We start from the raw sequence: 24,790 nt of genomic DNA on the forward strand, positions 1-24,790 counted from the left end.
TGCTTGGTGTTGAATTGCAATACAACAGATCAGTGAGAGCCTATTTAATCTCCTTAAGGGCAACTGGCTCAGACTTACACTGAAAAATAAGTAAAAGCTTAACGTTAAAATTTTAAAATTAAAAGTCAGTGTTTAAAATTAAAAATTTATGCTGAAAGATACATAAACGTTTCAAATTAAAATTCAGTGTTTAAGCTTAAAATCAATATTCAGAACATAAGGTCTGAATATGATTGATGTGACTTGGAACTTGCTCTCTGTGTTCCTCTGTACCCCGGGTCAGACAAAGTCTGTAAGGTCAGAAGGCCTCGGGCTGCGCCATCCTTGTCCCATAACCTCAGGGCTAAATGGTCTTGCCCTGCATCAGCGGTTGGAAAACCTCTAAAGGGACAGAGGTTTACATACTGTGTACAGTCTCTGCTGCAGATTCTTGTATTTTTAACAACCCTTTTAAAGTGCAAAATCTCTTCTTAGCTCATGGACCATACAAACACAAGTTGGGGAGTTCGCCCACAGGCATGGCCTGCTGACTCCTCCTCTGTGTTGATGAGTTTAAACTCCTCCTCTAACCACTCCACTCAATGGACCAGTGAGAGGTAACCCGCAGCTGTGCTGTCCAATATGGTGTCACTAGCCATATGTCATATGGTTATTTGATTAAAAGGAAATGCAATGTAAAATTCAGTTCCTCAGTCACACCAGCCACATATCAGTGCTCGACAGCCACGTGTGGACAAGGTGGATATGGACCACTTCTGTGATCTCAGAGTTCCTTTGGACAATGCTGCTCAAGGCCCGTGTGGAGATGTCTGGGGTGAGAGGGGGAGTGAGACCCCCAGGTAGGAGAGAGATGAGAAGGAGGAGGAAGACAGGGGAGGGCTCGCCACTGCTCACATATTGACGATGTTCTTGACGTTGAAGTTCTCCAAGGGAGCCAGGTCAGGGTCCACGCCCCGCTCATCCTGGAGGACAATCTGCTGTAGGATGCGGTCCAGGAGCTGCCACTGCTGCAGGTAGCCGCCATTCCGCTTGTCTGAGGGACACAGGTATCACATCTACACTGAGCCCTGGAGCCCCTGGAGCCTCACCCTAGAGTCACTGCCTGAGCCCAGGCTGGTGAGATGGCCCCCACCCCCTTGGCAAGCTCCCAAGGGGGCGGGAGGCAATGCAATTGCTGATGATGGAGAATCTCCAATCCAGCCATTTCTTGATTATCTGTGACTGACCCTCTGACTGTGTCAAACCTCTGGACATATTTCTCTGAAATGCTTCCTGTCTGCTTTTCTTCCCTGTGGGCACCCAAGCATGGTAGGCCTTGGGAATGCAAATTGCTTTTTCAATTACCTTAAAAAAAGCCTTTCAGAAGGCAAATCTGCTCCAAAATATTACAGGCTGAATAAGGAAGTCTGCAGGGAAATTTTTTAAACAGAAGAGGTTTTAGGGCAATATCTATGCTATTGTTCTACAGAGCAAGATGAATGGAAACTAATTGCAGGTGCGCACAGAGAGGGAATCAGACTGGATCGGAGAAGTGGTGATGGGACCCAGGAAGGTTTGTTTTGGTGAAGGTGACCCTGAAGTCTGAAGGCAAAGGCATTGTGTGTTGTGTACGATCTCATGGGGTCCCACTCTCATCCCCTCTAATCATAGTCTGGCTGGCATAGACTTTTTCCGAGATAGACACTCTTCATTGGTTCTTTATTCCCAATACTTCATCTCTGCTGACCACCAAGGTCAACCAGAGTGATCCTGACCTTGAAGTCCAATCATTAATGCCTACAAGATGGAAGGTAATGTCTGTAAAGCCCCTTCTAAAGTAGATAGAGAGACCCAGACACGTGCCCATGGGACACCAAGCACAGGGACTTGGGACAGAAGTCAGGTTTCCCAGGACCTTCCCGTGTCTTCCATGAAGACCTCTGCACTGACTTTTGGAGAAGAACTGAGAGGTTTCCAAACCCAGCATTTCCGTCTGTTTGTTTTTTTTTCCACCACCCCACTGACACAGGCATCGCCACGTGGTGTCATGCTCCATTTACCTTTCACCCAGGAAACCAGGGTGGAGCCAGGACACTGGCTCACAGAAGCAGAACACATTTCATCCAGAGCCCTGACCCCAAAGAAACAGAGGTTCCTTCCTATGCAACGACTGGCTCAGCCTCAAGTTCATCCACTGAAAACAAGATCGTAATGCTCACTCCGTACATCATTCTGAGGTTCAGAGACACTGTGCCAAAGGACCTCACACCGCACCTGGCCCAGAGCTGGCACACAGTAAACTGTCCTTGTCACCATCACCACCACCACCACCTTCACTACCAGCAAAGAGAGTCTGTCTAGGTTGACGATGACTTTCCAAATATTCCATTTTGTGAAGAGCTTAGATACCAAATGGTACAATTTCAAGTTGCATGCTGGAGTGGCTTATCAATAATTATGTGTCATTTATGCAGTCACCATGCACACTTGGATCTTAAGAGCTTAGCATCTGCTCCCATAGATGCTGACATTTGAAAAGAGAGGCAGGGGCAAGGGTGTTAGGGTGGCTTCCAGCAAGGACTGGCTGGAGGAACTGATTTTCAAAAAATTGGCCTGCTTATTGCACATCTGTGCCATCCCCTAAACACAGACTTTTTTGGAACTCCCCAAGAAGTCTGCTCATCCCCTGTCAGAACTGTCTGATTTCATGGTGATCAAGTACTGTTTGTTGGACTGGGATATTGGCACTGCTCTGGGCCATGTCCAGCAACTGCCCAAGGTGATAGTGGAAGTCCTGCCCTTAGGAGGGGGGGAAGAGCAGGGGCCTGAGTCCTGGCCTGACCTCCCGGGGCTGGCTGAGGAAGTGGCAGGTGCTGGCTACTCACAGGGCATCTGCAGGCAGTGGTGCAAGACAGACAGCAGGCAGGGGTAGGCCTCCGTGTGCTTCAGCTTCCGGTGGATCAGCTCAAACATCTGGGAAGCACTCTTGGTGTCGATGTGGACCTGGGGGTTTGGGGGCAGCAGTGATTGGTTGGGGGGAAACAGTGAGGAAGAGAATAGGGGAGAGAAGACCCTGCCTCCATCCACTGCACCATCCCCCAGGATGGCCCACCTCCCCCTCCCTCAGGCCCAGGGGCGAGAGGGAGATAAGCTAATTATATAACCAGGGTTTCTTAACCTCGGCCTATTGTCATCTTGGACCAGGTCATTTTTGTTGTAGGGGCTGCCTTGTTCACTGTAGGGTGTTTGGCAGCAACCTGGCCTCTGTCTATCAGACGCCAGTGGCATCCTCCTTGCACTAGTCGTGACAACTTAAAAATGTCTCAAGTCATGTCGACCCTGGTTGAGAACTACTGATTCAAACCCAGGGAAGGAAGCAGGGACACAGGTGAGTGAAGAAGCACGTGGCACACGGGTCTCACGCTGGGCTCAGCCCCAGGCCTGCTCCCCGGTTGTGACAACAGGCCAGCTGCCCGGCCTCTCTAACCTGCTTCTGTGTCTGTAAATCCAGGAACTTTGAGAGAATATACAGGCTGGTGGTTTGTGACTGCAGCACCGCCCAAAGCAGGTTTCTGTTTGGATGGGGGTTTATAGCACAAAATTTAAGCAGCAGAGCTGTGTGTTTCAGGGTTACTAGGGCTAAAATGAAAATATGATTTTGTTTGCTAAGCATGATCTGGTGAGTGATGGGAGGAGGCGACACAGGATTGCTAGAAGGCAGGGGAGAGTCGTCCAGGAGCAGCATTTGAGACTACTCAGCTGAAAGAATGTCTATCCTTCCTCTGGGGGTTGTGACCCACTAGCAGTGGTCGGCAAACTCATTAGTTAACAGAGCCAAATATCAACAGTACAATGACTGAAATTTCTTTTGAGAGCCAAATTTTTTAAACTTAAACTATATAGGTAAGTACATTGTTATTAACTTAATTAGGGTACTCCTAAGGCTTAGGAAGAGCCACACTCAAGGGGCCAAAGAGCCGCATGTGGCTCTCGAGCCTCAGTTTGCCGACCACGGCACTAGGGGGTAAATACTCTACCAGGTGAAACCCGACAGGTGAGGCTCACCAGAACCAACATACTGCCGGGCATCCAGAAACAGGACCTGGCCATGGGGGGACCCACCAGGGAACCTAACCAACACTAGACCCCCCAAGCACAGGAGCTGCAGAAGCGGCTGTGGGGCCACCTGGACCGCCATAGTCACCTCACCCTGGCAGGCGCCTCACCATGTCAAACCTCCTGGCTAGCTCCAGGTCATCCTCATTCCGGACCATCTCGAAGAAATCCAAATGCCTAGAGAGGATGGGAGCATAGAGAGCGCCGACATTAGCATCAGGACATCCTTGAAGGGTTACAGCCCCTTCAAGCCCCCACCAGCTAAACCTGAAAGCTTCATTCAGGCGAGGCCAATGCCAAACCAGAAGGAAGCAGCTGTCTGTAGGCAGCACTCCCCTGTATAGACTCCCTCAGGGAGGCCAACTCAGGGCTTTCTCAGTGTCAGCACTATTGACATCGGGGTTGGATTACCCTTGGTTATGGGAGGTTATATCAGTTGCAGGAGGTTCAGCAGCATCTGACTTCCACCCACGATATGCCAATAGCACCCCCACCTGCAGTTGTGACAACCAAAAATGTCTCCAGGCATTGCCAAATGTCCCTGGGGTGGGGGTAAAATCGCTCCCAGTCAGGGACTACTGTCCTACATACACCTTCCCAGTGTTCTCATGTTGTCCCCATGCCAGCCCTCAAGGTCAATCTTAGTCATTTTCCAACCCATTCACTCTCCACTCCACTTCAAAAAGGATTCATCCTCTTTCCCTTAAGGTCCAGTGTAATAAAATGCCTGTACCCATGGGACAGAGCCAGAGGGGCTGCTAGTAACACACGGGAATGTAACTGTGCCCTTGACCAACAAAGGGCTTTATGGCTTGTCTTCTGAGTGGGCCATTTCTGTTGAGCAGGAGCGCCCTGTAGGACACTCAGCATTTCTGGCCCCTAACAACCAGACAGTCCGAAAACCAAACAACACTCCCACATGTTTCCAAATGCCCCCCAGGGGGGAAGTACTGCCACGGTTAATGACTACAGGGCCCACCTGCCTATAACATCAGAGATGAGACAGCAGGTCAGCAAAGAGGACAGGTAGGGATATAGGTAAGACGTGGGACAAGGGGATGGGGAGCCACAGCCCGCCCCACACACAGAGCTGATTCTGCATGGATGCTGGGTGTGGCAGGTGGTCTCCAGTGGGAAGGGCAGCCTCCATGAAGGTTGTGACCATTACCCACCAAGGCTCTGTCCCCATAGGTCTGCCATGGGGATGGGTGGCGTGGGTCTTACTTGTCCAGGATGGCGTTCTCGTGCTGCCGGAGTTTGTCAATCACAGGCTGTATCCCCAGCATCAGGAACTCGTACCGTAGATGTAGGCGGAACTCCAGATTGTCCTACGGGGTCAGCAAGGAAGGACCAGACTCTTTGGCTGGTCTCAAATTCCACAAGAGTCCCCAGGGGACCCTCACTGCCACTGCAGTCATCATCCCTCCACTTCTGCAGCCCACTCAACTGGAACTGCTTCAAGTCCCAGAGTCCCAAGGAAGGGTGGGAGGAGACATCTTTTGATGTCATTAATCCACTCCCTGTAGGTCTCCTGCCTCATCTCCATTGAGTCTTGTAACTTTTAGCATCAAAGGGCGGTGTTGTACAGGGATACAAAACACAAGCTTTGGAATCAGAGAGATCTTGGTTCAAATCCCTGCTCTGTCACTTTTACTAGTTTTGTGACTTTGGGAAAGCCTTAGTTTCCTCATCTGTAAAATGGTCATGATATTACCTACAGCAAGCATGTGAAACTCAAAGCCTAACACGGGCCAAATAAACGAGGCATGAGGTCCGCGGACTGCGAGTTTGACATGCTTGACCTACAGGAAGGGTGTTAGTAAATATTACCCGATGAGTTATGGTTACCAACTAATCAGAACAGATGTCAGCCATAAATAGCTAGTAATGACAAAGGTGTTGTCAGCATCTTAGGGACAGATTATTCCCCAAATCCACCTCACCTAACTGAGGTCATCAGGATTGGGTGAAAAACAAACCAACCAAAAAACATGCTGGCAGAAAAAAGGGAAAAGTACAGATTATTGAAGTGCCCCTTTTATCCTTCAATAAGCTGACCTTGACTGAGGCATCTGACTAATTATTCTTTAATTATTGCTATTTTTTTGGTCTGAAAATCCCACTCTGACCCCAAAGGAAAGAAATGAGAAATCAGACCTCCTAACAGAAGGCGCTAGAAGAGCATGACTAGCCAACCCAGAAACCAGTCCACAGCAGATCTTTAGAAAACTCTGAAAAGAAGGGCCAACACTTTTCCTCTTCCCATAAATCAGCCCACCGCCCTAAGCCACCATCAGCCAGCCCAGATGGGGTTTGCCCATGACACACATCATGCACGATGCTACCTGTGCAGGACGCTCCCAGGAGCCTCTCCTGACAGCAAGGTTAATGACAAGCTATTCCTTCTCAGCCCAAGAGAAGGCAGCAGGAAGTGCTAAAGACATCGATGGCAGTGGCAGCCACCCAGCCAGATGCCTTGGCCCTCCCCTTTGCTACTTCCCCAGGAGGCACACACGCGAGCCCAGGTCCAGGAAGTCAGGGCACATCCAGGGCCAGGAAAGATGCCTCACCTCCCCGGCGCCAGCATTGAGGACGGCATTGATAAAGGACATGATGGCTGTCTTCAGGTTCACTTCATCCCGGTACCGGCCCAGGCTTCGGTCCAGTTCGTTCAGCAGGGTCTGGATGGGAAGGCAGCACAGGAGAGGAGGGGGGAACTCAGGATCCTAGAGGTCCAGCCTCTGTGCCTTTTCTCCTGCCACCCCAACCGCCAGAATGCCCCGTCCATTCTCTCTACCCAACTGTCCAACTTATCCAGGGCCTTCGACACAGCTTCGAGAAGCATCCTTTGCCTCTCCATGTCTTGGTCCCAGCCCTGCCTTACTTCCTCTCCACCCGGCCTCAGGGCTGGTTGATTCTGCTGGGCCGTGCTGAAATTCTGCTCTGGCACCTTACAGCTCCTCCACAGCAGGCCACTGCCTTTGTCTCTTTCGCATCATCTGCAAAGGGCCAGGGGCCACTTTTCACACAGAGTCAGTGCTTAACAATGTTGGATGATAGAATAAACAAACAGCCTATCCTGGGGGATAAGCCACAGATTGTAAGGCAGTTCACATGTATGGAGGCTTACTCTATTCCAAGACACATTATGCTAATTGTCTCCCTCACTGGCATGTGTCTGGGGCAGGCCAGGGAGAAGAAAAGAGAACAGCCTGGCCTGAGCTCACAGGACTGTTCCCAGGGTTCCCGTCGTAGGCACCGGCCAGGCACAGGGCCTAAAATCTTGAGCCCAACAATTGCATAAAATTAGACAATTCTTCCCTGAGTCCCTCTAATGAGCCAGGTGCCGGGCTCAAAGAGACAGAGCCATGAGAATGAAACAAACCAGTATCCCAGCCTCAGGGAACCCACATTCTAGCAAGAAGTCCATTTCCTAGCCAAAGCCCTATCTCTCCAGGTCCCTCTGCAAGCCCTCCGTGGGCCCCTCACCTGGAAGCGCGTGCGCTCGGCTGCGTACACCTGGTAGTGCAGCATGGCCTGCAGAACCTTCTTGTGGCCGCCGGGCACCAGGCACACGGCGCCCAGGATCTCCAGCACGGCCACCTTGGTCTTGCTGTTCTCCGTGCGCAGGCTCTGCGCGATGGTGCTGATGGCCTCGGGCTGTGCCAGCACGTGAGCCCGCCCCTGAGAGTTGTTCATCAGAGCCTTGATGCAGCCGATGAGGGAGGTGTGGATGCGGCTCTCGCAGGTGGCGTGGTCCATGCTCCGGAGGAAGTTCAGCAGGCAGGTCAAGCCATCCAGCTCGATGAAGCGGGTCACGAACCTGTCCAGGCCAAGGCCGTTAGTGGAATGGAATGGGCATCCTGCACTTGCGTATTGCTCTGTATAGCTATTTGCAAAGAGGCATCCCATGACCCCTGCTCCATTGTGTCCCACCTATAGAGACCACTTGGCTCATCTATACAGTGTATCTAAAACACTGACATCCTAGCATGCTCACGGGGGACTCACATCTTGTTTGCATTTTAAATACTGTTCATTTGCATGTCATTGACTGCCAGTTGCATAGCTATGGTGCTGTGCAAGGGAAGGCGATGATCATGATAATTATTACAATAACTATTAGGGCTATTAAACCTGAAGACTTATCTCCAGGGAGGATGGGAATTAAGAGAATTGTAGTCAGACAATAAGAAGGATTTCTCAACCATGGGTGGGTGAGTGGATGAGGTGCATTAGAGTCAAAAGTCAAAGGGCCAAGGCTCCAGAGGTACTCCGCTAGGGATCCTTAAGAAAACAGTAAAAACCATTTAGTTCAGTGGTTCTTAACCTGGACTCTGTCGATCTATGGCTAGCATTCAGGGGTCCAGGGACTTGGGTGGAAAAATAAAATTATATAGGCATACCTTGTTTTATTGCACTATGCTTTATTGTGCTTCATAGATAGTGTAAAGAGATTATGTCTTGCTGAAGGCCCAGATGATGGTTAGCATTTTTTAGCAATATAGTATTTTTTAAGGTGCATACATTGTTTTTTAGACACAATGCTAATACACACTTAATAGACTACAGTACTGTAAACACAACTTTTATGTGCCCTGGGAAACCAAAATATTCATGTGACTCACTTTATTGTGATATTCAGTTTATTGCCGTGGTCTGGAACCAAACCCACAATATCTCCGAGGTATACCTGTACTTTTATTTTTGGCAACCTTCAACTGAAATTTAGCAATTCCTTCCGTGATAAATGAAGGCAATCAATGTCAGTGGTATTAGCAGAATCTGTGACTTTGTCCCCAAAGAAATCAGAGTGATCTTCATATCAAGTTACAATCATTGTAGGCATCTCAAAATATCACTGTCACTCATCAGCACTTCCAAATGATTGCAGTTGTTAGTTCTTGCTATTTAAGGCACATTTATTGCCATCTCGCAAAATTTTAATATTTGGTAACTGTATTTCACTTTAATTGGCTTGCTTTTTTTTTATTCCCATCTAATTTTATTTTATTTGACTATTTAAAAAAGTAATGAATACATTTGATCCCAAAATATATTTGTGTGTATTTCTACATTACACAAATAGGCCTAGAAAAATAAAATTTACTCTCAAATTAAGTTGTTAAAATGGTGTTATTTACACTATTATAGGTTTTTCTATTCCACAAAATTGCCACCATGACCTTGTGTAACTTTTGCCGTCAGAGGTATACCCAGGGAAAGAAAATAAACTGAATGGGACACAGACCTGGAAACGTCCCCTTAACCCCTTTGCTTCCTGACCCTCATCCTTCCTGCATCTCCTTCCCATTCCAGACCCCCCTCCTCACCCCGCAATCTGAGAGACAAGTGGAAAATAGGATGTTCCATTCTCCTTGAGGCTCTGTTTCCAGGCTCCTGGGGTGAGAGCTCAGTCCAGACAACACACACACACACACACACACACACACACACACACGCAGACCAGTACTAGTAGATGTTAAAAGACTGGCTCTCTGGAGAAATTTAAAAAGGCCTGATTGTAGTGTTTGCCAGTTTCCATGGTATAAATGCTCCCAGCATAGCCGATTTCAAGCCACCAATGTGACCTCCTTGAACGTGGAGTTGGGAAGAGATGTGCCATTTATAGTGTTTCCACCAGGCATATACAACAGGCGCAAACTCGAGCGTAACTGATAGTGAAGATTATACATTATAGTAAAATGGGGTCTGTAAAATCATTAGATAATTAGGGATTGATAAGTTCCGAATATTTATTAGCTTTGTTTTTGGCGTAATTTAATCATAAATTTATATTAAGTTACGTTTTAGTCATAACTGTGTATAACCTAGTTTGCAAAAATGCTAAAAATTGAACACTTGGCTCTCACAAACTGGTGTGAGCCCATTCCCAGGCACAAGAAGAACCCATGGCTCTTGCCCCCTCTTTGGACCTTTATACTATGTGGCCTGGGGAGTGGGGGGGCTCTTCTCCAGCCTTTGAGGCATCCATCCCCTTTTCCTGGCCTTTTTTATTGCTCCCACTCTGGTGGTGACATCTCATCCATGGACACCACAGCTCCCCCTAGTGGCTGGAGTATTTCTCACCCACACTCGTGAGACCTCGTCCTCAGAGTTCTTTCTTATAAGCCTTGAACGTATGGCTCCCTTCCTTCCTGCTCTATTCTCCCAAGAAAAGCAAGTACTTGTCCTCCATATCTCTTTGGATAGCTCTTCCAAAGACCCGAGATGTATTCCATTTTCCTGTGTTCATCCCCCCTCCTCCTCAACTTGTCCATCTTCAGCTCCTCAGAGAAAGGGGGTGTGGGAGCTGGAATGAGGTCAGCTCCAGGGGACGCTGGGGAGAGGAGCTGGCCAAGGGGATGGGGTGGGAACTGACTGGCGCTTTAGGAAGTTGAGGGGAGCACTGGGCGAAGGGCAGGAAAGGAGGCGAGGGAAGGAGGAACACACCTCATGGGCTGCGTCCGGAGAGCCGTCTTCAGGGCTTCCACCACTTGGTTCCTCATCTCTATCTCCTCCTCATCGAATTTGTACAGACTCTGCATCTGAGGCAGGTACAGAGCGGGAGGTCATGCTGGGCTCCGTCCCCCAGCCCCTGCGCCCCACCCCCGGTGTGAGGGGCCACCCTGGCCTCAGGAAGGGTGAGACCAGGGAATGGTTGACTAAGACAGACTGTCAGACTATGAGAAGACACAGGTTCTGGCCTGGACTTCACATTCCTCATCTGTAAAATGGGGAGAATTATTGGCCCAGCCTTCCTCCCAAGCTTCCATGGCAAATAAGTGGTTAAATGGTGGGGACACTCTGAAGTCACATGGAGAAGGGAGGGATGGTGACAGCATCTTGGGCTCTGATCCCAGTGGGTGGGGTGTGAGGTGCAGGGGGAGATGATGGAGGCTCACTCGCCCCCATAGCCGCTCAGGTGGGACCAGGGCAGGAGAGGAGCGCCACTCACCGCAGCCATGGAGTTGATGCGGTCAATGTAATAGTCAGGCCAGCTGGTCGCCATCTTGTTGGGGTCCTCCTGCTCCTGGAACAAGAAGACTTGTAAGGACCAACCAGCAAGGCAGGCCGTGGCCCGCGGCCCTCAGCTTCAGTCCCCGGGCAGTCAGTCCCCAGCCCCACCTAGAGGGAGGCGGCAAGGGAATCACTCAGTCTCCCAGCTTCCCTTTCTGCCTCCGCAAAATGTGGCTAATAAACCCCGAATCTCACTACCAGCCAGTGACGTGGGCAGAAACCAGGCAGGTATATACACGTTCAATGAACAATACGTGCAATTAAAAATAAAGTCATTTTTCCTTATTATATTTCTTCTGACCCTATTTCACAAAATATAATTTTATGTCTGTTGAAGCTAATAAAAATGTGTGCTGGTATGTTATATCTCTTTTTGTGTTTTTTTTTTTCAAATTTTATTTTTCTGATAATAGCCTTATTGTATTCTACAAAAGTGTTTTGGTCTGTGATGATTTGGGAATTTAAAAACTTGGTCTCTCTCTCCCAGATAGTTTGAGAAGCATTGATATAAAAGCATTTGGTGATAGGGGAGGCTAGGGGACTGTCTAGGGCAGGGGGATAAAATGGACACGTATGTAATACCCTTTGTAATACTTTAAGCAATAAATAAATAAAAAAAATAAAATAAAAGCATTTGGTGCAGTTCCTGGCACATAGCAGGTGCCCAATAAATAACTTTACAAAAAGAGGAAAAGACCCTGGTTTTGGGAAGACTCAGGAGGGGTCTGTGGAGCTGAGAGGCAGAGCCCGGAGCAGAGGGCCTTTGGCCCAGCTGTCAGGTACCAAGAAAAAGCCCCAATCCTCCCCCAGTGGACAAGAAAGATGGGAGCTGGCTAAACATCCATGCTGACTGAAAACCCAGGCCTCCCCTCTGCCAGAGGGTCTGCTTCTGGGCATTACCCAGCCCCTGCTCCCTCCTGTCCCTGTCTCCGTCCCATTTGGCCGCTCCTACTGGCTTCTCTTTGCCAAATCTCTGCTTCCAAATCAGCATGAAATTTACCTCCTCCAGAGACTCTCTGCCTGCTGACTTGGACTTTACCCTGAACCTCTCAGCTCTGTCCACTCGGGCTCCAGGATTTAGTTTCATAAAATGCAAATTTTAGATCAGTGGGAAAGCTGTCTTGACTTGGTCTTTGTGACTTCATGTGGCTTATCTGTATTAAATCCCCATGCCTGAGGCCCCCAAATTCTATCTTCTATCTTGAAGAAGGGATCACAGAACCCACAGCAAATCCATCACAAAACACATGTTTCCATGCCCTATTTGCTGGCTTATCCTTTATCCACTTCATATGCATTTAATGAGCACTTATTACATGCCAACCACTGCACTGAGTCTTGAAAGTACTGAGCAAAAAGTCATAATCTGTGTCTTCATAGTGTCAGAGGCGCGGTGACAAACGTTCTCTGGAAGAACTGTCCCTAGGGGGCCACCGAAACCTTGGGGGGACATCGAACAGCCCAGGCTCATGAGGCGTGAGGAGGTGGGGCTGGGGACGGGACTGAGTTACTGAAGATGACTGAAGCGAAGACAGTGGAGAGGGCGCTGCAGACAGGAAGCCCAGTGTGGGGTATGACCGTGGGTGGGGAAATTGCACACGATTTGATTTGGAAGAGAGAGAGAGAACTCCTTACATTTTTAATAACTTGTTTAAAATATTTTAGCTGTATAAGAGATCAACTTAAAGGAACTCCACAGTAACTCATTTTGGAAAGTGGAGAATCATGGGACAGGGTTAATTACTCCCGAAATTAATTTTCTCATCCCTCCCTCCCTTCCTCCCACAACTTGTGTGTTTTTTTAAGATGTGCTTTTCTGAGAGTGAGATTCATAGACACAGAACGTGGTATTCTGCAGGTGCTTAATGCATGCGCATTGAGTGCAGAAGACAGTGGCTTGCAGTGTGTGCAGCCCACGCAGCTCACCACAGGTCCGCAGACCCAGCAGGCCGGGCTCTAGCCAGGGCGCAGCCATAGCGGCGGTAGGTCTGGCTGAGCCACTGCCTCGCTAGGCTTTTCTCGCCTCATGTGCAGAATAAAGGACTGGACTGGACTGTTGCTCAGTGCCTTCCAACTCTAAATGGTGAGTGACGCTAGTCCCCCCGCCCCCATTTCACAGTCAGCCTCTGGGTGCGGGGCTCTGCCAGGTCCTAACGCCCAAACACCTGCACACTGAAGTCAAAGGGAGAAGCTGCAAGTCTGAGAAATCGGAGAGGGGAGGGAGAGAGGAAAGGGGTCAAGAAAAGGAAAACAGACGGAAAGACACAGATGGGCTCACACAGGGGGCAAGAGACACATAGAGAGAAAGAGATGAGCGAAAGAGACACAGTTGGAGAAAGGAAGAGGAAGAGAGAAGAAACGTGGAGGGAGGAGGTGAAATCCAATTAAGCCCTGACTGGAGCCGCACAGCCCTTTCTAGGGAGGACCAGGGTCAAATGAACTAGAGGCGAGGGAGGGGGGGGAGGGGAGAACGGGACCGATGTGTGACCTTCTTGTGTGACCTGACAGGCATGCTGGCCTGTGAGGCCGAGCCTGAGACAGGGCAGGGCGAGGGCTGAAGATGCCCCTCTCCTCCCAAACTGGTCCTCACAACACAGCCGCCCCACCTACGGCCCAGGGTGGCCGCCCTCCAGGTGCGGTCAGGCATGGAAGGGAGTCTAGACCTGTGGTCTGTGTGCCTCCCTAACCAGCACCCCTCCTGTGTCCCAGCAGGCACCTGCTTAAAGGGCTTTGGAAAAACAGAACCTATTTCCTGAGTGTGCGCTCTGTGAGAGCAGAGATTTTTTTTTTTTTGTCCTGATTTATTCACTGTCATCCCTCCAACACCTAGCCCGGAGCTGTGTATACACCCCGAGCTGTGGACCCTGAGCTGCGGCAGGAGGGTGAGAGGGGGCACCTTCTTCTTGCTGCAGTAGATCTGCCATTTCTTCTCAGGGGGCAGAGCAAACACCGCCTCCCGGTTCTTGTCGGTGAGATCCAATTCATCCTGCAAAGACAGCGAGAAGAGGCGTCTGCATCCAGAGATGAACACTCAGTCCTCCAGGAGATAACAAGGCTCCCAACCTATCCCTCAGCCTCCTGCCTCCTCCCAGAGGATCAGAGAGATGACAGGGCAATTCTTCCTCCTGGAACACAGCCCGTGCCCTGCAGTCAGCCCAAGCCTGTGCTGCTTCCATTCCCTCGCCCTGCGCCCGCTGCCCCTGCAGACCCACCTCCTCATCCAGCCCTGCACATCCTGCAATGCTCTGCCAGCCCTTAACCCTCTTACCGGGTTTCTTGTCTTCCTTCCCTTGTCCTTCTTAAACTTGTCAACACATAAGTCAAGGCCAGACAAGGAAAGGAGCATTTCTACAGGTCCATCCTGCAAGTCTCCCTGACCTGCCAGTCTCTCCTGCAGAAATTCCCGGCTCCTCTGACCTCCGCATGGGCCCCAGCACAAGCTGGGGAGCTGGGGAGGTGAAGGCGGAGCCACTCTCCTGGCAGGAAAGGCACACGGTGCCAAGGGAGGCGGTGCCCTGCTTCCTGGAGATGTCCCTGCCAGAGGCGGCCCCTGTACCCACATGACCCCCAGAAAAGGCTGGGGTTCCGGCAGGCGAGGCCACACTTCCTGAAGGGAAACGAGGCGTTTCTGACATCATCAAACTCAGGGTAGCTCTCTGGGTGGTTTGGGGTGACTTTACAGGTGCGTCTGCGTGGACGGCAGCCAAAACGCTCCCTTCTTGAAGGTTTTCACCTGTGAGTCAAGAGTGACGCTCAGCCTCCTCTAAGACATAGCTAATGGGCCGGGGGAACACAGTGCGCTTCTCAACTCAGCACCCAGAGGTTTTAAATCAAAAGCAAAACTGGCTTTAAGATAACAAAGCTCAGCATTACTAACCTTTTCATTTTTAATAATGATAAACAGTGAGAGTAGCATCTAAAGCATAAGAATCTAAAATATCAATATCCATACTCTTGTCCCTATACTTTTAGTTATTTATGTTTTTATTGATTTTAGAGAGAGAGGAGGGAGAGAAAGAGAGAGATAGAAACGACAAATGAGAGCCCTAGTCAGTTTGGCTCAGTGGATAGAGCGTCAGCCCCTAGAACTGAAGGGTCCCAGGTTCGATTCTGGTCAAGGGCATATGCCTGGTTGTGGGCTGGATCCCCAGTAGGGGGTGTGCAGGAGGCCAGCCAATCAATGATTCTCTCTCATCATTGATGTTCCTATCTCTTTCTTCCTCCCCCTGCTTCTCTGAAATCAATAAAAATATATTATATATTTAATATATAAAGAAACGTCAATGAGAGGGAACCATCGATCTGATAGGCTGCCTCCTGTACGCCCCCTACTGGAGAATGAGCTCACAATCCGGGCATGTGCTCTGATCCGGAATCTAACCAGTAACTTCTTGGTTCATGGGTCCACACTCAACCACTCAGCCAAACCAGCGGGGCTCCCTATGCTTTTATTCACGAGAGAACATTTAAGATTTTCCTTCACCTGGCTCAAGACTGTCCAATAGGGATATCAGGTGAGCCACATGTATTTTTAAAATTTTCCAGGCACATTATAAAATCAAGAAATAGGTGAAGTTAATTTTAATAACACATTTTATTTACCCCCAAAATATCTAAACTACGATCATATCCACATGCCATCAATGTAAAGATATGATCCGTGAGGTCTCTGGCATGAAATCTGGTGTGTATTTGACCCTAACAGCTCATCCCAGTTCAGACCACCACATGCCAAGTGGCCAGCAGCCCGCGTGAGCAAGCCTGCCACCTTGGACAGCACACGAAAGGGATTTGAAACACTGACCATCAGTTCACCTGGCTTCGGAAGCAGACTCCTGCAGATCTAATAAACAAAGGTTCTTCCTAGACCACCACACGCTCCACACATCCCAGGCGTGTCCTTAGTCAGAGTTCCCAGAGCCCCGCGTGAGGTCCTTGCAGTGTTCCTGCTCCCTGGTCAGAGTCAGAGATGTCCCGATTCCCAGCACCAACTGCCTCTCTCTGCCTGGCTTACAGTCAGCTCCACCCAGGCTGCCCTCCCTGCCTGCCCACCCACGGACGGCCTCATCCTCAAGCTCAAAGTCAGCCTCTTCTCAGGTAAAAATTCCTCTTCCTTCCTGAGCTCCAGAATGGTCATATTCAGCATTGCATTGTGGGTATTTGTCTTTTCTTGCCAGTGGCCCCTGTCACTAAATCAATGGCTATTTCTTGGTGAGTTGGCTCAGCCCAGATAGCCCTGACTCTGTGACCCAATCACTCCTTCCTGAAACCCTCTGCCCTGATGCAAAGAGCATGTAAACTGAGTTCATCATCCCAACCCCCAAAACTCGAGTCTCCCCGGGCATATCCTGTCCAGTACAGGGTCCAACACCCACCCAGTTCCTCATGTCAGAATCATGGGTGTTCCTTGATTCCTACTCACTCACCCAAAGAGTCCTATTGCTGTTTCTCCTGAATAGCTCTTGAATCTCTCCACTTCCCTCACCCTCACTGCTAACCCAGGTCCCAGCCACCACTCTCCTAGCATGGACTGCACCAAGAGCCTTCGAATGGCCCGCCCAGCGCCCTTCTTCAACAGTGGACCCTGAATGGTCGTTTAGAACAGCAGACCAGGTCACCTGGAAGCCCTGCTTAAAGCCTCGGGGCTCTCTGTAGAAATAAATCCAAAGGCTCAGTTATTCTCATCGCCGTGGTGTCCCCCAAAAGGACCTGCTCTTTTCGGTGGGGGCCCCTCTGTGATGGTTCTGCACCCCTATTCACTTATCTAACCATCACTCTGTGTTCAGATCTCAGTGGCAATTGCACTGCTCCAGGGGGATCTTCCTGACCCCCATTCTACCCTGCTAGACACTCTATGGGCCCCCGAACATTCCCTCACATTCATCACACTGGTCAGACTGTTCAAGTTCAGTTTGCCCTACTGTCAGTGACGACTGTGCCCATTGGCTCATCATTAAACCCCTGTCCCACCGGGTTCAGCACACAGCAGTCTCCCAATAAACACTTTTTTCATTTATTTTTCAATAACCGACACTAGTCTCCTCACAGACAAGACTTCTCAGACTCATTCTTGCTTTGCCAACTCGCCTTGTTAGGAGCCTGGCTCACAAAAGGTACTCCGTGAATACTTGTTGAATCAAAGGGCCAGAGGCAGGAATTTCTCTCGTCATGTCCTCCTATCAAAACTCATGCCTTCTGACCGAGAAAACGTCCCTGCCTGTGACAGTGCAAGGGATACACTTTTGATCTTTGTTCCCAGTTCCTAGCACAGAGCTCCTAAATCCCATGGAATTTCCTGGGTGATAAGAGCTTCTTTTCCTCGAGTGACGAGTGACGTAAGAATGAAGCAACTCCACTCGTGGTGGGACCTAGATTGCTTCCGGATGGGGGTTGGGCACCAGAAAGATCAAGCCCTGACTAGAAGCCTAGAACTTTCAGCCTCGCCTGCCAAACTCCAGAGGGAGGAGAGGGGTGGGAGGTTGAGCTAAAACTTGATCATGACATGATGAAATTGCCATAAAAGTCCCTAAATGGCAGGGCTCGGAGTCTCCAGGGTGTTGAGCCCATTCAGATGCTGGGAGGGTGCTGCACCCCAAAGTCCACAGGGACAGAGGCTCCTGTGCTAGGGACAGGAGCCTCACTGTCCTTACCCTGCTGGGCCTTAATCTATGCACCCCTTCATCATTGGTATTCTTCATAACATCCCTTGTAAACTGGCATTAGTAAGAAAAGTGTTTCCCTGAGTTCTGTGGGCCATTCAACAAATTACTGAACCTGAAGTGGGGATGGTGGGAACCCCCAATTTGTAGCCAAGTCGAACAGCAGTGTGGGTAACCACTAGCTGTGATTGGTGTATGTAGTGGGGAGCAGTCGCTTGGGCTGAGCCCTCAACCCATGGGGTCTGTGCTAATTCTGGGTAGCTAGTGTCAGAAACGAGTTAAACTGTGGGACACCCGCTGGTGTCCGCAGAGAACTGGAATTGCTTGGTGTGGGAACCCACACGTGGTGGCAGCAACATTCTGAGTGAAAACAGATCTTAGCGGCGCTAACGCATCGGGCTCCACATGTTAGTCCACACTAGGAAACGCTTGCTCTCTCCCAACCTCGCCCTATCCTGAGAGAAGGGCATAAATTAAGGCAGCAATGAGTATTCCTAAACCAGATATGATGAGGAGGGCGGGCAACGTTTTCACCTAACCTTCATGTTCTCATCTGATAGCGTCCTGTTATTTTAAGGGCTAGATGGCCTTAATCAGACACGTCTATTATCGAATGCAAGTGTGACATCCCATTCCGAATCACACAGCATCATCTCTATATTGGTCAACCAGGAGCATGAGTGATCTGGAGCTCGCGGTAGGTAGATAGGCTCCAGTAGGTGGGCTTGTGCCTGTCACTCTGCCCTACGGCAGGGTTCAGGTCTGAATCCTGGGTACAGGTCCTGCATCCCTGGTCTGGGCTTGCCTGGGCCTGCAGGCTATCTCACCAGCACACCTCCCATGAGCGGAATCATGCTTCTTTCCTGCTCTGCCCCTTTGTGGCAGAGGAGAAGTTTCTCACACACAGTGGTTCCCACAAAGGCACAATGTTATTGCTCTGGTCCAGGTGGCATCAGAGAGAAGGGCTGATACCAATGTGAATGGCAGGGCTGCTGCCTCCCTAAGGCTGGGCATGGGATACAGTCATCCCCGGCCCCAGGCAGCTCCAGGTGCCATGCAGGCATCCCCATCTCCATATTGCTAGCCAGTCATCACTGTTCCGGGGTGCCCAGTGTCTGCCTACAGAATCCCACCCTGCCTCTTCTTCCTGTGCCTGGGTAAAAGGATCCAGGGAAATCCAAGATCAGAGAGAAGGTCACTGCCTCATTTCACAAAAACCTGGACCTGCTCTTTCCACGGTGGCCTAACTGCTGTCCGTTAAGACTAGAAGTCAAAGCAGAAATGAGGTAGGTCCGCTCTTCTGGGGATGCATTGCCTGGTGAGTGGTCTGCTGCTCCCATACAGCTTGGGTGTCCTGGGGGCCCACCTCAGCACCACGCAGAGCTTCAGAGGTTACGATCCCAGCACACAGGCCCCTGCCCTCTGTCTTGCTCTGCCTGCTCCAGCCACTCCCCTCCTCGTTGCCATCACCTTCCCAACCCCTCACTCACCACCAGCTCTGCGAAGCGGACATTGAGCTCCTCCGTGTTTGGGATGGGACCGGAGAACTCCATGTACTGCAGAGGGTTATTGTCCCGGAGGTTGATCTCAGGGAGGTCGCTGCCCCCAAAGCAGCACAGGAAGCCCAGGCCATGGCGACTCCTCTTGCGGGGGGCCATGGTCACTGCAGGCCAGGGGAACAGTCAACAGGCAGGTGCCCTAGGTCCTCATCGTGATCTGAGTAGGGGAGCAGAGAGCACAGAGTGGTCAGACATGGCAGCCAGGTGGGCGGGGACAGTGGTCCCTCTGCCACCATAACTTCTTTGTTCAACTGTCAGGAGCCCTCAACCCAACAGCCAAGCATTTCTCTGGCTCCTTCTACCTGGAGGCATTTCCTCCTCACCGCACCCTCCCAATGTTTCCTGACACACACTTGCAGATTCCTACTCTGTGCCTCTAGGGAAGAGGATGGGTGTAGTCCCAAACTGGACTCTCAGGAGGTCAAAGATGGCCCTCATCTTGCCTCTCCAATCACGTCAGGGAACCCTATTCCCTGATCTTGGCAGACCCACATCCATCAGGGCTCACTCATTTCATTCATCCTGGGGTTTGGGGATACTTAGTTCAAAGGTTTCATACAACGGGGAGGGAAGGGTTAAGGTATTTTAAGTATTGGTTCTTAGCTGCTTCTTCTGGATTTAGGCCATGAACAGAATGATCAGAACATGTCCATGGTCTTTACTCACATCATTCCTAAAAATGCTGAACACAGCAAGGATACAAGCAGCCTAGATGGGAATGGCAAAGGGCTAGTCTACTCTCAGGGAACAGTCCTCCAACCAGCTCTTGATCCACAAACCACGTAGTTACCAGCCCTTTCCTGTAAGGACACCGGAGGAGACGCTCCCTGAAGTCTGGTGGAACTGACCTAAGCATAACCTAAGGCATTCCTTTGGCCCAAGCCCTAGAGCCTGATCAAGAAAAAATAAGTGAAATGTGGCATAACTTGTTCCTAGTAAAGGCAAGGTAACTTCTGGAGAGCATTGCTTTGTCTCCTAAGCCCTAACCATTTCACTACTAACTTAGCCATCTGATCTGGCCTCTCATATAAGTCATGATGCATTTTAATTGTCATCCTGGAGCTTTTATAGTTCTTTATAAACTTTGTGACAGGATAGCCTCAAACAGCATATACCCAAGGCTGCCTGTGCTGTGGGTTGTCTACCATGTATTTACATATTGGCTCAGCACAGCCACAGTGAAGACAGGGCCATGCCTCCTGCTTCTTTGACCACCTCCCCCCAATTTCTATAGTTAATAAAATGCCTTGCACTTAATGTTCAAAAAATATTTTGTGGTCAATTGAAAAACAACCAACCTGTGTTTTCATAGGAGGAAAAGGGTCCTTATCAATTGGTCAAGAAATCATGACTGAGACCTAACTGGTTTGGCTCAGTGGATAGAGCGTCGGCCTGTGGACTGAAGGGTCCCAGGGCATGTACCTTGGTTGCGGGCACATCCCCAGTAAAGGATGTGCAGAAGGCAGCTGATCGATGTTTCTCTCTCGTCGATGTTTCTAACTCTCTATCCCTCCCCCTTCCTCTCTGTAAAAAAAATCAATAAAATATATTTTAAAAATAGAAATCATGATTAAAATCTCTGACTTCTAGTCATTGATAAGTGAACTGGAACACTTGCAGGAAACAAGGGAACAATCTTGAAGTTGGGAGTAGAGAAAGCAGCAGGCAGGCTAACACAGCAATCCTGGTACATGGAGGCAAACCTGGAATAGGTGGCGCTCAGGAAAACAAGAGAGCAAGGGAGGCCATAGGACTTGTCAGCCAAGAGTGTATGAGACAAAGCCTGGTCCCCGACTCTCAGGCTTGGTAAAGCAACAATTCTGCAGGCAGATGGGGTGGACTACCCTGGGAGTCCCCTGCCCGTTGTCAAGTTTGGGATGATGAGGCAGAGTACAGACCAGGTCCCCTTTTTGTCCACCAGCCTTCAAAACAAAGCTTCAGCCAACAGGCAAGACTGCTCTGCTCAGGGCACAAAGCTTAGGCAGGAAAGAGGCCGTGGTGAGGCTGGGTTGATGGCATGATGGGGTTTGGGGAGAGATGAGCTGATGTCTGGGAGGACCTGTGAACTCTTTTCTGCATTCACCGCCTCAACTTCTTCTTGCTCCCCCAGTCTCCTTTCTGGTCCTTCTTTGCCCTTCACCCCCTGGGCCAGGCTTTGCCAGGAGGAAGCCGTGGTGGGGGGCAGGGCAGGCATACAGCTAGTATACCCTGTTAGTCTTACACCAGCTGCTTACAGCTGTGACTTCTCTGGTTAGTTGGTGCCATGCCATACCTTAAATATATATTTTGGTTATTGGTTAATTCTCACCTGTAAATATATTTTTCATTGCTTTTCAGAGACAGTGGAAATGAGGGAAGGAGAGGAAGGGAGATAGGAGAGAAAGAGAGACATTGATATGAGAGAGACACATAGATTGGCTGCCTCCGGTATGCGCCCCAACTGGGGTCAGGGATTGAACCTGGAACCCAGGTATGCGCCTTTGACTGGGAATCGAACCTGTGATCCTTCAGTGTGTGGCCAATGCTCTAACCACTGAGAAACACTGACCATGGCTTTCCTTAAATATTTTTAATGTCTCCCCTGAGTATAAGGAGTGATAGGGAGTGGCCTCAGGAGGAAGGAGGAAGTAGACCCAGAGAAGGGCCTGCACACCCAGGGGAACGCTGAATATCTGCCCCTTTAAGGGGAGGCCTGTTTGACAGCTGCTGAGTATGTTTCTATTTCTGAGGACGTCCTCCTCCCCATGAACCCCTCTTTCTGCCTCTCTTTCTTAGGGACACATCGAAGCATCCAAAACTAAAGCCGCAGACATTCAGCTGGAAATTATCTAGCTTCAGGGAGAGATCAGAAAACTACAGTTCAAAGAAGAAATATCTTATCTGGGTCTCACAGGTGAGGGACAGAGCTAGGATTGAACCCCAGTGTTCAGGCTGTTGTCTGACTTACCACACCAGAGCTTGCCTTCCCGCATCAATGGCCCTTTTACCCACGGCTCCAGCCCCTAGTAGCCTCCCCCACTAGAGAAGATCAATCTCCACAGCTTAGTTTAGAAATAGCTCCGGTGTCAAAGGTCTCCTCTAGACCAGGAAAGGTCATGAAGATTCCAAAGGCCACCTGATTTTCTTCCATCAGGAGCAACAGCCTCCACCTCCCACCACCCCGAGTTCCCATCAACCCCTGCTGTAACCCCTCCTCCACCTGAACAGAGTCTTCGAAGTGGGAGGAACTTGGATTTGACTCCTGGCTGGTGACCCTGAGTATGTTTCATGAGGTCTTTACCTCTCAGAACCTCAGGTTTCTCAACTGTGACACCGAGATAATAATGATAGCATCTTCCCCACTGGGTTTTGGTGAAGAGAAAAGGAGGTAACATAAATGAAATGCCTGGATCACACTGGGCCCTCACTGCTGCTGCGGCTTCAATGGCATCATCACAGCAAGGCGACTGCCCGACCCAGAGCCTCAGCCAGGAGCCCTTCTCCAGATGTGGATGGGCCACTAAGCCGGGCATCGTAGAAACAAGCCCAGTCAGATTTAAGCCACCTGTCTTAACCTCTGGTAACTGGGAAGTCTGACCCAGAGGATCTGATTTCTCCTCAGGCTCTGAGCTACCTCCAGATGGAAAGGTAAACCCTGGCACTCACCCTGGGCAGGGAGGTGGGAAGGTGGAGATGACCAGAGAGTCATTTCTGCAAAACCCCTTTACAAAGGTGGGCAATGGAGGTCCCCACGTTAGAAAAGTATGAGAAGCAATGTAGAAAAACAGGTAGCAACAACGGAACAAAATCCAGTGGACTTGAACTTGGGCCAGAGGGATTTAACCTGCTCCCACCACCACCCGCCTCTCTCTCCATGGAAACTTCCCCAATACCAACAGCTCCATGCCCTCCCTATCCTGTCTCCTTGCCCCATCCCTGTCTTCTCCTGTGGGGACAAGGTCTTCCAGGACTGTTAGTCCCTAAACACAGACCAGCCAGCAGCCTAAGGCACCAAAACATCTGGTCACCACCAGTTAGCCCTCCTGCGACTGTCAGGGGTCTCCTCCAGCCTCAGGCTCCTGCCGGACTCCCCCTCCTGACTGCCATCCTTCCACATGGTGGAGAACACGTATGTCCTCTATTCAGGAGGCCAGAGCTTGTTACCAGTCAGCTGTGGGGCAGGGGGGCATGGTGGTATCCTAGCTGGGCCTCAGTTTCCTCTCGGTGCAGCGGCAGGGTTGGGCTGAAGAATTCCCAGAGCCCAGTCAGCCCTGACCTTTCACACTGTCTGATTTGATCTCATTCCCAAAGATTCCCCAGGGCTCTCAGCCTCCACTGCGTGCTCCTCCCACATTCCGCCCGAGCCAGGAAGCACTTCCTATTGCGTGAGTGCAGTGCTCCCATTTGGTCTGGAAAGATGAAAATCCTAACCCTTACCCTCAAACTCTAGCCCCCAGGCCCTCTACGCACCAGTTTTTGCATTAATTAGGACTTCAAAAGCCCTGTCTCATCAGTGCTTACTCTTAACTCATAACTAAAAGCAGAATAATATTTTTACAACTGGAACTTTGGTATATTCCACACACTGGGTTATATCTACATTTCATCCCCACCACAACTCTCTGAGATAGGTGGCATCATTTTAAAGACGTTAGTGAAAGAAACAAGAAAAACCTGCTGTTCAGAGAAGTTAAGTAACTTGCCTCAAGACACACAGCTAGTTATGGCATAGGTAGGCTTCAAACACATGACTTTGACTCTAAAGCTATAAACCACTAAGCCAGTGGTTCTCAACCTTCCTAATGCCGCGACCCTTTAATACAGTTCCTCATGTTGTGGTGACCCCCAATTTCATTGTTACAAATTGAACATAATTGAAGCATAGTGATTAATCACAAAAACAATATGTAATTATATATGTGTTTTCCAATGGTCTTAGGCGCGACCCCTGTGAAAGGGTCGTTCGACCCCCAAAGGGGTCGTAACCCACAGGTTGAGAACCACTGCACTAAGCCATAGGGCACATGTCAAAGGAATGTCCATATCTTAGACTTGCTCAGAGCTTTCTCAAGAGTTCACTCACTCGTAACTGAGTATTTCCTATGAGCTGGGCCAGGTGTTTGCCTAGCTCTGAGGTCTCATTTCAGCTTTGTGATGTTCCTTGGGGGGTGGCTATTGCTATTATCCCTCCCTACAGATGATAATTATGAGGCTCCAGAAGCTGTCACATGGCTTGTCACAACACTAGCTCCTAAGAGACGGAGCTAAAACTCACAACTAAATATTCTGACTCCAAAAAATGAAATATAAAAATAAATAAATAAATATTCTGACTCCAAGTTCAGTGCTCCTATCACATGACCAAAGCTGATTCATAAACCCTCCCTTTAACTCTTGGGATCAATAGAGTGGCTTTAGAATATTCAAGTTGCCTTCCCATGCCCCAAGCTCCACACATGGGGGTAACAGGGCAAGGAT

At 49.8% G+C, this 24,790-nt stretch overlaps 1 protein-coding gene across 4 annotated transcripts in view; it reads right to left on the bottom strand.

The window, feature by feature from the left end:
- Window positions 1-24,790, bottom strand: part of DAAM2 (dishevelled associated activator of morphogenesis 2) — a 105,761-nt gene that overhangs the window by 25,237 nt on the left and 55,734 nt on the right. For all 4 annotated transcript variants that reach the window (XM_036316381.1, XM_036316377.1, XM_036316379.1 and 1 more), the window contains exons 2-11: window positions 19,265-19,490; window positions 14,012-14,101; window positions 11,054-11,128; window positions 10,549-10,643; window positions 7,585-7,918; window positions 6,666-6,776; window positions 5,320-5,423; window positions 4,206-4,272; window positions 2,865-2,982; window positions 895-1,033 (exon numbers count right to left, since the gene is read on the bottom strand). In XM_036316381.1, the coding sequence (XP_036172274.1) occupies window positions 895-1,033; window positions 2,865-2,982; window positions 4,206-4,272; window positions 5,320-5,423; window positions 6,666-6,776; window positions 7,585-7,918; window positions 10,549-10,643; window positions 11,054-11,128; window positions 14,012-14,101; window positions 19,265-19,432 (1,301 nt within the window). In that variant the 5' untranslated portion in view covers window positions 19,433-19,490. The remainder of the gene's footprint in view (window positions 1-894; window positions 1,034-2,864; window positions 2,983-4,205; window positions 4,273-5,319; window positions 5,424-6,665; window positions 6,777-7,584; window positions 7,919-10,548; window positions 10,644-11,053; window positions 11,129-14,011; window positions 14,102-19,264; window positions 19,491-24,790) is intronic.

Source organism: Myotis myotis, unplaced genomic scaffold, assembly GCF_014108235.1.
Source record: "Myotis myotis isolate mMyoMyo1 unplaced genomic scaffold, mMyoMyo1.p scaffold_m19_p_7, whole genome shotgun sequence".
Classification (NCBI taxonomy): Eukaryota; Metazoa; Chordata; class Mammalia; order Chiroptera; family Vespertilionidae; genus Myotis; species Myotis myotis.